This window comes from Artemia franciscana, chromosome 14 (genome assembly GCF_032884065.1).
Source record: "Artemia franciscana chromosome 14, ASM3288406v1, whole genome shotgun sequence".
NCBI classification, from domain to species: Eukaryota; Metazoa; Arthropoda; class Branchiopoda; order Anostraca; family Artemiidae; genus Artemia; species Artemia franciscana.
Window position 1 is genome coordinate 15,266,904 of NC_088876.1, and position 13,941 is coordinate 15,280,844.

General features: G+C 35.8%; 1 protein-coding gene across 2 annotated transcripts in view; it reads left to right on the forward strand.

The window, feature by feature from the left end:
• The window catches only part of LOC136035374 (dedicator of cytokinesis protein 7-like), a 189,909-nt gene that overhangs the window by 159,255 nt on the left and 16,713 nt on the right, over window positions 1–13,941 (forward strand). For both annotated transcript variants that reach the window (XM_065717138.1, XM_065717139.1), the window contains 4 exons: window positions 3,225–3,319; window positions 5,247–5,418; window positions 9,868–10,048; window positions 10,879–11,024. In XM_065717138.1, the coding sequence (XP_065573210.1) occupies window positions 3,225–3,319; window positions 5,247–5,418; window positions 9,868–10,048; window positions 10,879–11,024 (594 nt within the window). The remainder of the gene's footprint in view (window positions 1–3,224; window positions 3,320–5,246; window positions 5,419–9,867; window positions 10,049–10,878; window positions 11,025–13,941) is intronic.

Sequence of the window (13,941 nt, forward strand, 5' to 3'; positions counted from 1 at the left end):
TATAGCCGTGTTCTCAGATACTCTGAATCTGATGATATGATTTTCATTAAGAACTTATGACTTTTAGGGGTTGTTTCCCCTTTTTTTCGAAAATGAGGCAAATTTTTCTCTGGCTCGTAACTTATTATGGGTAAGACCAAACTTCACGAAACTTATATTATTGAAATTAGCATAAAAATCCAATTCTTCTGAGGTATTTGTTGGTTTCAAAATTCTGTTTTTTAGAGTTATGGTTAGTCCTGAGCCGGGTCGCTTCTTACTTAAAGTTTGTTACCACGAACTGTTTGATTGGTTAGTCTGATAAAAGGTAAGGTAAGTTAGATCTTTTATTTCATGGTACAATAGCAAAACAAATTTAAGCTGTTTAAAAATTTGCGTTAGGTTATTGTTTCCCAAATGTACAGAGAATTATCAGTGCGAGATCACAGTTGGTTTATATTCAGAGGAGTCGCACCTCTGACGTTATGTTAAGGGGAGTGAGTTTGGCCCCCTTTCGGGGAGTTTTTCATCCGTAAAAATAGCTAAGGGCAGTTCTTCAGCCAGGAGAAAACCGAGACATTGTTCTATATTAGGTTTGGAGGGTTTTCCTTTCCAGCTTTATCTGTTAGAGGTTGCCACCAGCATTAGGGAATCGAGTACTACTGATGCCCCCTTTTTACACTTTCAATGTAAAACCACCTAAATAAATTTCAGCTTGCACGGTTAGGTTTGCAAGGTTTCATGGTTCAATCATTATAACCTTCCAAATTGATTCTAGGATGAGAAAAACTGTCTTGGAACTTTCCCTGGGACCTTTTTATTTATACCTCACTTCAGATATCCGTAGTCGGTGCTAGACTCGGGCAGGGAAGAGAACCTTTCGGTATCGTCGAACGGTAATCTTATCTACACTCGAAAAAATTGGACCAATCTTAAAGCTGTATCACCAGATATCTTCTCTCGTAGAAGATACCTCGATATTTTAGGAGTACCCTCCTATAACAAGCTAGTTCCATACTTCCCAAAACCTTGAATCTAGGCGGGAAGCTAAAATATATGTGTTTTAAAAAGGGTAAGGGTAAAAACGGTATAACTTTAAAAAGGGTAGAAGTTTAAAGGGTTAAAAGATACTCACTATTGCGTATTCTCTTTACAAAACAATATTGACTCATTTGGGCAGAATATAAAAACACATAACAAATCGCCCAGGGGGTTCATAATCAATTAGTGATTCCAGTTTTTGCGCGAGATACTTTGCCATCCGAATGAATTAGCTGGTCCACCCTTGACCGCCCCATCTTGGAGGGTTGAATATTTCCTGTCTGGCCAGCGCAATGACTCAAAAGTCAACCTAGGTTTTCGGACACTTGGCTAATTCAATAATTCTTCCCAGACGTCTTGTAATTCTCATAAAAAAGGGAGCAAAATGATATTTAGTTAATAGCTAGGGCTAGGATGAAGAGATGAACTTAGAGAGAGAATTATATAAATATATGAAAAGGGCATTTGTCTCATAATTAAGAAAACGGGCCTAGCAATATCCCCTTGGTTGTTACATTGCCCTACCTCACCCTCCTTAAGATACCTCACCTTCGACTATGGCGACTACCAGGGCGTTAGACTGTCCAAAATTAGGATTCATTTGAACCTAGCTGGTCATTTTTAATTTGTTTGTTTTTAATTTAACCTCCAAAACTTTGAATTAATCCACCCAAAAAATCTGTTTTGAGCATTTTTTTTCTATTTGACATGCTCCGTCTTTGAACACACTCCTGTACAAAATTTTAAAATTGTTTTCACTTATCACTTATGCAGACCGTAATCAGACCATTAATATATCAATATTGCCCAAATTTTTGGTTGTGCTTTAACGGTGCTCGTCTAGTTTTTTTTTTTTTTTTTTTTTTTAATGCGTCCAAACCTTTTTTTTTGGTATTTTGTGGGTTTCTCTCTCATACAGTCAACTCTCAATAGCCTCGATAACTCGGAATCCTCGATATGTCATATTATTTCAATTCCTTGCAAAAGCTGGTTTAAGTCGAAGAAAAAACCATTCATAACTCGAAGTAATATTGTGGGTACAATTTACCTCTGTAATTCGAAATGACCCGAAAATTACTTCTATAACTCGAAATTCAGTAGATGAGTTGTCATTTAATTTTCGCTTTACCTCCACAAGTTAAAATTTACCTCTGTATCTTGAAGTTTTTTCAACAGACCTCTTTTAGTTAAAACCTCGGTATGCAGGTTGCAACATGTAAACTATGTATTAATTTTGCATAACATTATCTTGGATCCGGTTCTGTTAATCTTCAGGTATCCATTTCCTATCAAGCTAAATTTATTGTTGACATTTGAAAGTCAAGTCTTGACATTTGAAACTTAAGTCTTGATAGGTCGAGCCTAAAATGCACTAAGTGTTATTTTAACTTTTTACTGGCTGTACGGAGTAAATTTAGCAATATTGTACATCTGTAATTCGAATTTTCATTTGCCTTACCTCTATAACTCGTTACCTCCATCAGTTGCATTTTATGTAGAATGTCCTCTATGAGTCAAACTATGCATAAGTCGAACTATATGTAACTCGAAGAAAAATTGTGGTCCTGTGAATTTTTAATTAGTGGGAATCGACTGTAATTTGAGGTTTCTTAGGGGTTTGAGATTCAACCATATCCTTGCTTATGCGCAAGTATGACTCAGGCTGGAGCCAGGAATATTTGAAAAGCACAAATTTTTGCCTATGAGCCGCTGTAGTGAAATTTTCTCCGGTCAAAATATTTTTAAATTGAGGTAACTTTGGTAAATATTTGATTCCCACTTTTTTTTTCTATTGGCATATGCTTAAATTGATTATGACCTAGAAAGATAAACAAGATATATTCTGTTAAACAATAACCATCTGTGTCACCTTAAAGGTGGTTATTCCTCTCTTTCTCTTTCTTTCTTTCTCTCTCTCTCTCTCTCTCTCTCTCTCTCTCTCTCTCTCTCTCTCTCTCTCTCTCTCTCTCTCTCTCTTCTCTCTCTCTCTCTCTCTCTCTCTCTCTCTCTCTCCTCTCTCTCTCTCTCTCTCTCTCTCTCTCTCTCTCTCTCTCTCTCTCTCTCTCTCTCTCTCTCTCTCTCTCTCTCTCTCTCTCTCTCTCTCTCTCTCTCTCTCTCTCTCTCTATCTATCTCTATCTCTCTCTTTCTCTCTTTAATCTTTGCGTATTGCTCCCTGCGACTTTTATTTTCTCTTGCTTTTCAGGCAGGGATGTACGAAACAGTCAATGAAGTATATGAAGTTCTTATACCAATTGCTAAACATCACAGAGACTTCAAAAAGCTTGCTAATGTTTATCAGTAAGTTTTATCTTTCTTGCTCTTCCTAGTCTCAAGAATTCCGTAATATGGTTTGGCATGTGTACCATTAAAAACGTTGCAAACTGCTATTTTTTCGATTTAATTCGATTTAATGTGAATTTTTTGCGATTTTTCGCGATTTAGAATTCCATAATATGGTTTTGCATGTGTACCATTAAAAATGTTGCAAATGCGGTTTTTTGTGATTTAATGCAATTTTGTTTGTGATTTTTTTTGCAATTTAGATTTCCGGTAATATAGTTTGGCATATGTACCGTTAAAAATGCTGCGAACTGCAATTTTTTTGCGATTTAATCGTTTGTATAAACCCAAGGTTGTAAAATGACAAAATAATTGAGAAGGGACAAAATTATGAGACTTATGAGACAATCATTTCAGTTGGCATTTGAAATAAAAAAATAAAAAATTTTTTTTTAGGTGAAATGTTGCTGTTTTATCGGCGGGGAGGGGGCGTTGGTTAGTAAGCTTGTTAATCAAGTCACAGACTTCAAGCTGTGAAAGTAAGATTTTGAGTTCTATGGTGAAAATAGCTGAAAAAGAAAGAGGCTTGAAAAGGGTTATTTATGCTTAGCACGATATATAGCACCTCATACGGAAGCGCCAAATTTTATCGTGGCTCCCTCGTAAATATTAATTCTGTATCCATCCCTGAAAATCGTGAAGTAAATGAACAGTCGCAACTTCATTTAAAATGAACCCCCTAAAGAGCTCTCTATGATGTTCAAGTGCCCTGCTTGAAGTAAAAAAAAGAAGAAAAAGAGGATTCATCACTGCTAAATGTGGAAAAAAAGTGACTTTCCTTGTTGTTCAAGCAAGGGGATCATAAGTTTCTTCAGTAGGATCTCGGCCATGGCCATTCCTGTGGTCTTCTTTTTGTTTTGATCGATGCCGTGTTTAGAGGTTTCATGCTATTTCTTTAAATCCCCGTTTATTTTTTTCACAATATCATTTTTCTATTAAGACTAATTGAAATAATTGTTACCATTTCTGAATTAGATACAAATGGCAATTGCTTTTCACTAGCCATTTTTTTGCGTGTTTTTGATTACTTTTTTTTACCGTGGTTTATCCTTTACTAGGTTGCAACCGATGCTTTAACCATGAATTGATGCGTTTTTATCCATATTACTATTTTTGCTGACATAGCTCTTAACCCAAAAACGGAGATCAGCACCGCCGGTAGGGACTATAAAGTCTAATGCCGTATCCTTTTTACGAAAACATGACAAAGCGACAAATGTAGCGACAAATGACAAACGTAGGAAGATGTCACTTTCCTTTGAAGGTGTCGTTGTCACCTTGGAAATTAACGGATTGTAAGTATTCTGAATTTACGGAAGAAAAACGGATTGCCAAATTTAGATAATGAATATACTTCTTTAAAGACTGCATAATTGTTTAAGAGCCAACAGAAAACTCTGAGCGAATAGTAATTTTCAGATATGGATAGACCTTATCTGGGTTCAAGGGGAACATTTTATTTTGATATTTTTATTTCTTGTTTGTTATTTATTTTGTGTTGTGGTTTTTATTTGCTTATTTTTTTTGTGTTTTGTTTGTTTGTTTTTTATATTTTTACCCGAAAATGTTTTATTTTCATATTCTTGGTACCTTAAGGCCGTGTAAGAAATTATGATAAATGAACAAACTCACTATATACTTTGTTGTGTAAAGTTATGCCATTGAGACAATCTACTGGTTCACAAATACATGCCTAAAAATGCATTAAGGGGCTTAGATTCCCTTCTCATTTTAGAAATCCTTTCATTCTTCCTACAACCAAATTTAAGCATGTAAAACATGTAAGACTTTCGTAAGAGATTTGTAAGAAATTTATTTTGTTTAGAAGTGGCTTAAAAAAATATTAGTGAAACAATTCATTCGGTAATTCTGTTCCTGTTTTCAGTAAATTAATGGAAGCTTTCACGAGAATAGAGCAGCAACAGGGCCGTCGAGTTTTTGGGTCATATTTTCGAGTTGGATTCTATGGTATCAAGTTTGGTGATTTGGATGGAGAAGAATATATTTACAAAGAGCCTACGTTGACCAAACTCCCAGAAATCTCTCACCGATTAGAGGTAAATTTTTATGAATATTGACTTGTTTCTACTTTCTCTACTTAGCATATTATTGGCGGCTATACCAATTTTACTGTTGTTTGATTTGGCAATACTAGGGTAGATTCATGGAAAGGTCTGCGGTTTAATAACAAGGTTCGTAATAATAATATGCTTTAATACAGACCGAATAACTACTACTACTACTACTACTAATAACTCACTGCAGCACCAAGCCGCCTGTGGCCAACACAGCTACGCACGCTCCTCCTCCAACCTAATCTATTTAAAGCCTCCCTCTTTACACCCTCCCAGGAAGTTCCCATTTCCTTTAAATCCTTATTTATGACATCCTCCCAACCCAGACAAGGACGACCTGCTTTCCGTGTAGCCCCAGACGGTTGGCCAAAAAGGACAATCTTCGGTAATCTGTCATCCTTCATCCGTAGAACGTGGCCTAGCCATCTCAACCTTTCTTTCATTATAGCCCCAGAAAGCGGGATTGAACCACACTTTTCGTACAACCTACTGTTTGAAATAAGGTCAGTCAGCCGGGTACCCAGAACAATCCGTAGGCAATTTCTCTGGAAAACATCTAGTAAATTTTCATCTGCTTTTCGGAGTGTCCATGCTTCAGAGCCATATTTGACCACTGTCATCACTGTAGCTTCCAATATTCTAATCTTGGTTTGTAGGCTTATCTTTCTATTCTTCCAAACTTTTTTTAACTGTGAAAAAACGCCCTGAGCTTTAGCTATTCTACTTAAGACCATACAAAACAGTATTCTGAATCACTCATCACAATGTCATACTCTAAAGAAATCATTTCTTCCTTTTCCAAAAATCAACATCACTGGGGAAAAAATCTTGAATTACTCTTGTTTCTTTACCACTTCCTGAATATATTTGCACACCGGAAAGATTGTCCTTTTTAGAGTTGTGTGCAGGATCCCCGAAAATACCAGGGTTTCACCCTAAAAAAAAAATCCTTAAATTAGAAAACTACTGGCACCTTGTTAAAATATGTGCTACATCATTCACTCTTGACTTGCATCTGGGGTAGGTATAATCTGTGTGTGATACCAGCCTTTTTCTATCAAACATTTTATTTCCATTTTTCAAGTGTTGACAATTCGCCTGAATACGAAGTCAGGTCCCTATTATCTCAGACAGTAAACCTAATTTGAAATAACACTCAGTTCCAAAAACTTCTTTAACCTAGACATAAAACTTCAACGTGTAAGACTTACTTACTGCCTTGCTACAAATCTGGATTTCCGCATCTGTCATTCTACTTCTAAGCCGAGACATAAGCAATCCACCCTTCTCTTGTGGTTTAAGTCCCTCATTCCCAAAAGAAAATTGTCCTGCTCCGTCCAATAAAGCTTTTGTTGTGGACAGCCGGGATCTTTTCCTTTTTGACAGTAGCATCTCCAAATAAGCGGCATGTGCTAATTTATCTTTCTGCTGCCTAACAACCTTTTAGCCAGTACCGTATCATTCGCTCTAGTCTACTTCGTTTAACCAAAAATACATCTATGTCTCCTTTTATAGCCTGACTAAGTGTTGCTATATGAACATCAGTTAATCTTTTAAAGCGTTGCAGCTATATTGAGTCCAACTGTACTGCTTGGTCAAATTTCCAATGATCAGCACCATAATCAATTTCAAGTCGGACTTTAGAATTAAAAATTTACCTATACGTATTTAAGTCCTTAATGCTTGAAATGGAGGGATCGCCCAGAATTGATGATTGAACTGCTTTCTCTCTTCTTATCATTTCTTTTACACGCTTATTCCAACAACCTTTAGCTGATAATATTGCTCCAAAATATTGAAATCTTTTATTTGGTGTCACATCGCCTTTATTATGAAATTCTTATTATGAATGCGTAATAATGGATACTTCACACTATGGATGTATTTGAAAAACCATTTCTCTAAGTAAACAGGTTTCATAGTAACAAAGTTTATTTTAGGTAAAGAACCTACATGTATACTCAGCAGAATCAGGGGCTCCTCTAGATTCCATTGTCAACAAAATAACAGCGGTAAATTGAGATTTCCGGGTGAAACTATTGATGTCTTTTCCTTTCTAAAATAATGAACCATATTTTAATGCACAGTGTGAACAACCATGGGGAAATACTGCTACCCTGTTTTACCCTCTTTCTAATTTCAAACGACAATGACAGACTTTTACCTACGACCGCCATTATACCTATTGTCTTCCTTTATATGTAAGTTAATATCCTGACGAAAAGCCTTGGCAGGCCTCCAGGACTTTTCAGTGTAAGAAACTCAGGCCTACTAAGAATCTATCAGTGCTATCAAATGTTTTATATAAATCTAAAGATGTTATATACAGTCTACCCTTCCCCTTCGCATATTTTTCCACAAATTCTTCAACGACTTGTACCCTATCTACAGCGTTACAATCTTATCGGAACCCTGGCTATTCCTCCTTCTAAAACTTGTATTTTACTAACCGATCTGCTAATCTAAAATCTAATGTTGTCTCCAATATTTTACTAAGACTAGGTACTAACGATACTGGAATGTAATTACTATGATCGACGGTAATTATTGGGTGGTATTTTTGGTCTGTTTCTTTGAATGAAAGATGTTTCCAGAACGGTTGCAATTTTCTCACAATCTGGACTAAGTTAAACATTTTAAAGAAATTCGGCACAAATATAAGTCAAAATTGTTTTTAGGTTTTTATTTTGGGACTCCATTTATACCTGATACAGTTTATACCTGACAAAAGTTTATATCATACACTCTCCTCGACAACCGTTTGTAAACGTCATTCTGGTAGAAAGTGGTAATTTATCGTCTAAAACCTGCTTTACGTGAAAAAGTATACTGTGTTGTGAAGACTACACGTCTGAAAATACAGTGCTCCCATCCCTGATAAGGTTCGAAATAGAAGGTCCAAATAAACAAGGCCTGAAAAATGTGATAAATATATAACTTCTTGGGTAAAGACCAATTTTTAAACTCTCTTGCTCGTCCCTCTTCATGTAAATTACATCCCACCTTTTGATCTATGTGCTAGAAAGAATGTGTGATTTGCGTTTCAAATAATCGTAGGATTCTGATAGGGGGAAGAACCCATGGAATATTAAAGATATTCGAAATATTTGTCCTTTGAAAAGTTCTAGCGAATAGTAAAATTGTCGTACTTTGGGAGTCTTGCTCCTCTCTTGCCCCCCCCCCCAGATTTTTTTATTAGTCCTTTTGATTCTGTGATTTAGGTTTTTATTCTTTTGAAAAAAATGGAAAATTTTTAATTTTGAATGAGATAGGTCAAATTTTAGCTGTGAATGAATGTCTGGTACTTTTATGAGGGATGAAGTCCCAAGACGTGAGCGAAGTGAGGCCATATTCACGTGGGTGCGAACTGATGAGCGAAACAAGCGGAGAATAAAAAGGACAAAAAGTCCACGGAATGGGGTGTTTGCTAGAAAGAAACCCTGGGAAGCCATATCTGTTCTTGTACTGTCCGAGTGATATGAGTGAAGAGAGGTTATGAAGCCTAAAAAATAAGAAACTTAAAAAACCTGCTTTAAGTCTGAATTTCTAAAACACTTAGAAATTTCTAGAAAGAAAAGTAGAACTTTTGAAAGTAATTTATTAAACTTACTAGTAAATTCCTTTTCTTTGTAAAGGCTATATTTATCGATAAACAAAAATTTGGGGGAAAGGTGAAACTACACCCTCTCCCCCCCCCCCATACTGCAAACAGCTGCTGGATAAATGGAGTCAGAAAGAATCAGACACAGAGGAAAGGGATAAAATTTCTTTCATGAGGTTTTTTTTAACAAATACTAAAATTAAAAATTGTTTTATACTAAATTCATTGGATTCTGCCTAGGGTAGGGATTTTGCGAAGTTTTAAAAGTGATTTTGGCAAGGTTGTTGCTATTCCAAAAAAGCAAGCTGTCCTGAAATTGCTAGGAAAGATAAAAAAAAAATCGCTAAGCATGCAAAAATGCAGGAGATTCATTTTCATTTGGACTTTCCTTCAAAGTCATCTCACGGTTATCAGCTATTGGCATGGTTTGCTATGGGGAGCTTTAATTGTAGATTTTTAAAGCGATTCCAAACGTGAATTATTTGCATTTCTAATGTAAAACAAACGGATAAAAATCGTAAAATCAAGGGAAAGTCTAGATAGATGGTAAAAAGGAAAATTGTGCAAAAATAACCAAAATCATACCATTACAGATAAAAAACTCTTTTAGCCGAAATTGTAATCCCTGAACCTAGACATAAATATCCATGTTCAGCAATCATGGATCCAGGTATTGTTTAGAGCGTAATCTCACCTGAGGCTATTTATCTTGTCAATAAAACTTCTAGGTGGTATTTGTATATGTTTTCAAAAAGTGTTGGTACACCTACGAAAACAAAAGTATTTCCCTATTGTGTCTAATGTCTATTCTTTCTTCTTTTGTTTTTCAGTCGTTTTACAGCGAGCGATTTGGTAATGAAAATGTTGTCATAATTAAAGACTCCAACGTTGTTGAAACTGCGAAGTTAGATTCAAGTAAAGCTTATCTACAAATTACTTATGTTGAGCCCTACTTTGAAATCCATGAACTTCGACACAGAGTTACTGTTTTTGAAAAGAATTGTGGACTAAGTAAGCAGCAATATTTGTTTTTACTATATTTAATAATCATTAATATATTTTATATTTTAATATGTGAAATTGTCACCCCATATCTCTTCAGGTACAACAGATTTCTCTAATATATTCTGGACTCAAAGCATAATATATTCAAATTAGTGGAGTGTCTTTTCAAAATACAGGTCATTACCGCATGATTTAACATACTGGATAATTGTAGCTAAGAATTCTGCGTACAAAAGGCTCACCTAGTCTTCGTAGAGTTATGCTGAATATTGTAATCAACAGAAAACTCACAAATCTTTAAGAATAAATTATTAAGTTTAGGGGGATAAGTAGCCATTGTAGCCAGTCCGTCAGCATCGCTTGAAAAGAGCAAACAAGGTGAAACTAAAAAAAAAGCTTTTAATTTTGTTTTTCGATAATATGTCACCAACATGATGCCTTTCCATCTCACTGATAAAGAAAAGATGAATCATATATAAAGTGGGGATTTGTTGGAAATTGATATTGTTAAAATAAAACAGATTCTTGAAATGGAATATCCCGCTATATTTCTCAATGGTGATCATCATTAAAAGAAAAAGGAAGATTTGAAAATTAAAAAAAAAATTAAGTGCCTCATAACCTTCTTTAATATCAGGCTTAAGACGTTTCAGACATGTTCTTATAATGTCACATCGTTGGTTAATAACTAAAATTAAATATATCAGATTGTCCAGTTTTTTTCTTCTTTTCTTTGTTGTTTTTCTGTGTGTATCTTTGTCTACTGGAATCCAATTCTCAGAATATGCTCCTTTTCTTGTATGTTTTCCATGTCAAGAATAAAGTTTTATTTATAGAACGTTTTATGTATGCTACTCCATTCACACCAGACGGCCGACCTCACGGGGAGCTTCATGAACAGTACAAAAGGAAAACAATTCTTACAACTAGTCACCATTTCCCATACATCAAAACACGCATCCAAGTGGTAGACAGGAAGCAGGTAAATGAGCCTCAATTAGTGATTAGCTAGAAAAATTGTAACTCACCTAAAAATTACTTTGAAGAGTTTCTAAAAAATCACTAAAGTAAAGGGGGAACTACTAATGAGAGAAACTCGGTAAAGAGATAGTTTATATTTTGTTTTTATTATTTGAATTTTCTTTTTGAAATATAGAACATTCGAAATACCAACGAAATTTCAAAAGAACGTCAAATATTCTTGGAAATTTTGGTTTTTCTTTTTGAAGTCATTCCAGGCGTTGCTTTTTTATTTTAGGGCCGAAAAAATTTTCGGCATTTTTATACTACAATATTCAGAAAACACTTACTAGGGTGCTAATAGACTCTGTAACAACCTTAGAAAAGTGTCGCTTGGGAGGAACGAAAACCATTAAAATTATTGACAAATCATTGAAAGCAGCAACCTTGTTTCCTATCAATAGCAAATCTTGTCGAATAAAGCTACTTTTATTTCTATGTTTTTAGTTTTCTCAACTTTTTTCTAATATTTTTAACAGTTTAAATTCAGAGATTAATTAAAAATTAAATTAGTATCAAGCGCAAATCATGAAAACAATATTTTGAAATAAAGGTAATGCCAGTCTTTCTAACAGTTGGCATCGTTTAGGGGAGAAACAGGGGCAGTCCCAGAAAGAAAGTTATCAACTGCATGTTGTTCGTGTCAATATGCAGGTCAAAAATTGTTCAATTTTGATTATATTGATTTTTTTGGGGGGATTTGAGTGCATCTGTGGAGTGGGCTAGATTAGACCTACTTACCAAGACTTGCCCATAAATTTGACATTTGCTTGACGGTATTTGTTGATTGATCTAGCCTTGACTTTCTGGCGTTGACATCATCAGATTGTTACTAAATTCTACAATTACTGATAGTGTTCATTTAGTTTTTGCCTGAATCTTATTGTTGATTCAAGAAAGAAAATAAAGTGAAAAGAAAAAGTAGAAATTGATGTGGTAAATTTAAGCTGCTGAAAAAGGATTTGAAGGGCTTTTGACTATTCAAGATTCGAGAATGTCAGTATTGCATAATGCTATATAGTGTCCAGTGCTGAATCTCTTCCGATCTAATCTCCTAAAAGAGATTGACGGTGGGTCTGTCAAGCGTCAACCCGCAGTATTCTTTGATATAGCAGTTTTGAGAGCTGCTAAGCACTCTATGATAAATGTGCTCCCGGTCAGCCCAATGTTAAAAGCCGCTCCGCTGATGCCGTTATTAACGAAATACTGGAGAAATTCAAAGATTGCGATAAGCGCAGTGTGCAAATTTCAGTCTATGTCATTATTCACCCGGCAGAAGCTCCTCTAGTCGTTGCTACCACGCATTCTACCATTACAGAGAATATACATATGATTAAGCGCTTGCTGGCCGTTGTAGCTGAGAATATGAGAATATGGAATCTTGTGGCTTCCCACCATTAAAAGTATCATCTGATTTGAGTAGTGACCAAAGTGATTGTGTCGTAGTTTTCAAAAACTTACCACCAAGATGTGACAGCTCACTGAAGCAAAAGATTACTCTGGACACCTTTGATAAAAAAAAAAAGCAGCTATTCGTAAAGTTCTCCTTCCAAAGACAAACTGAGAGTGCACATACGTACCGCTGAAGCTGCCGAACAATTCCGTGATAAAGCAACTGTTTCATTCCAGCTTAGCACTCAGGCAAAGATTATACTAAATGTATACCTTGGGCTTATCCGAAATTACCGTGCCTATCTAGACACCCAATTTATTGCTGCTTGTAACCCAAGCATTACTGCTGGAAATTGAATCGGTGATTCCGCCACAATCAAACTTGCTTTCAAGAGTAAGTTAGATCTCTAGAAGGTATTGACTGCCGGCCTGACTGTCGAATTTGAATTTTAACGTATTCTTGAGTACAAACGAGTACCTCGCTGATGCTTCAGGTGTCAGAGCGTTAACCACATTTCTACATATTGCGATAAGTCAGAGAATTATGCGAGGTGTAGTGGTCCTATTTTGTGCTATAAGGATGAGGCTTGTTCGAACAGTCCTAAATGTACAAATTGTGGTAAGGACCACGTCAGCTTAAGTTTCAAATGCCCCGTTTTCCAAAAAGTATTGAAGAACCAGAAATAATGAGCCTAACTCCCTCTCTCGCCCACTCATCTATTATTTTGTTAAATATTAATGGCACCAAAGACAAGGACGCAGTAATTGACGATTTACTAAGTGAATATAACGTCATTTGTACTCAGGAGCACCACTTGACAAAGGAAAATCTAAATTTTCTTCGAAGACCCATCCTCCATGAAGTATGTCTTGTTGCAGCTAAGAAGACGAGAGGGCACCCCTCCGATGGTCTGGCTATATTTGCAAAGATATAGTCTTTGAAGATAAAACTGATCTCTTCTACGAATAGATTTATAGTCTGATCAATTAAGGGAATGGTTCTTGTGAATGTTTATATGTCCACTGTCTACCACGTGGCTGTTTCTTTGATCCGATTCTCTAAAGTTTGTGACGATATCTCAAAGCTCCTTTAGGCTACGTACTCTACAAATAAGCTCTGGATTATTTGCTGTGATTGAACTGTAATCCACGCCTCCCTGGAGTGCGTAGCGACATTTTCCTAAACTGCCTGCCTCCTGCTTACATGATCTGAAGCAAAAGCGAAGACTTTACGTACACTCACAATACTGGCGCTACATCTGATTTAGATCATCTTGTTTGCTCGCAAAATGCAAATATAATCGCCCTTATCATAGTCTTGGATTTTGAAACCTGCAGTGATTACCAACCAATTGAGCTTCAGTTTGCCCCTCCGCTTGATATACTAAAGAGCGAATCGAAGTGCTACAACAAAATGGACTCGTCAAAGTTTGACAACGCTCTATTTTCGTTAACTCTGATTACTTTATTGTCTTTTTACGCCAAGT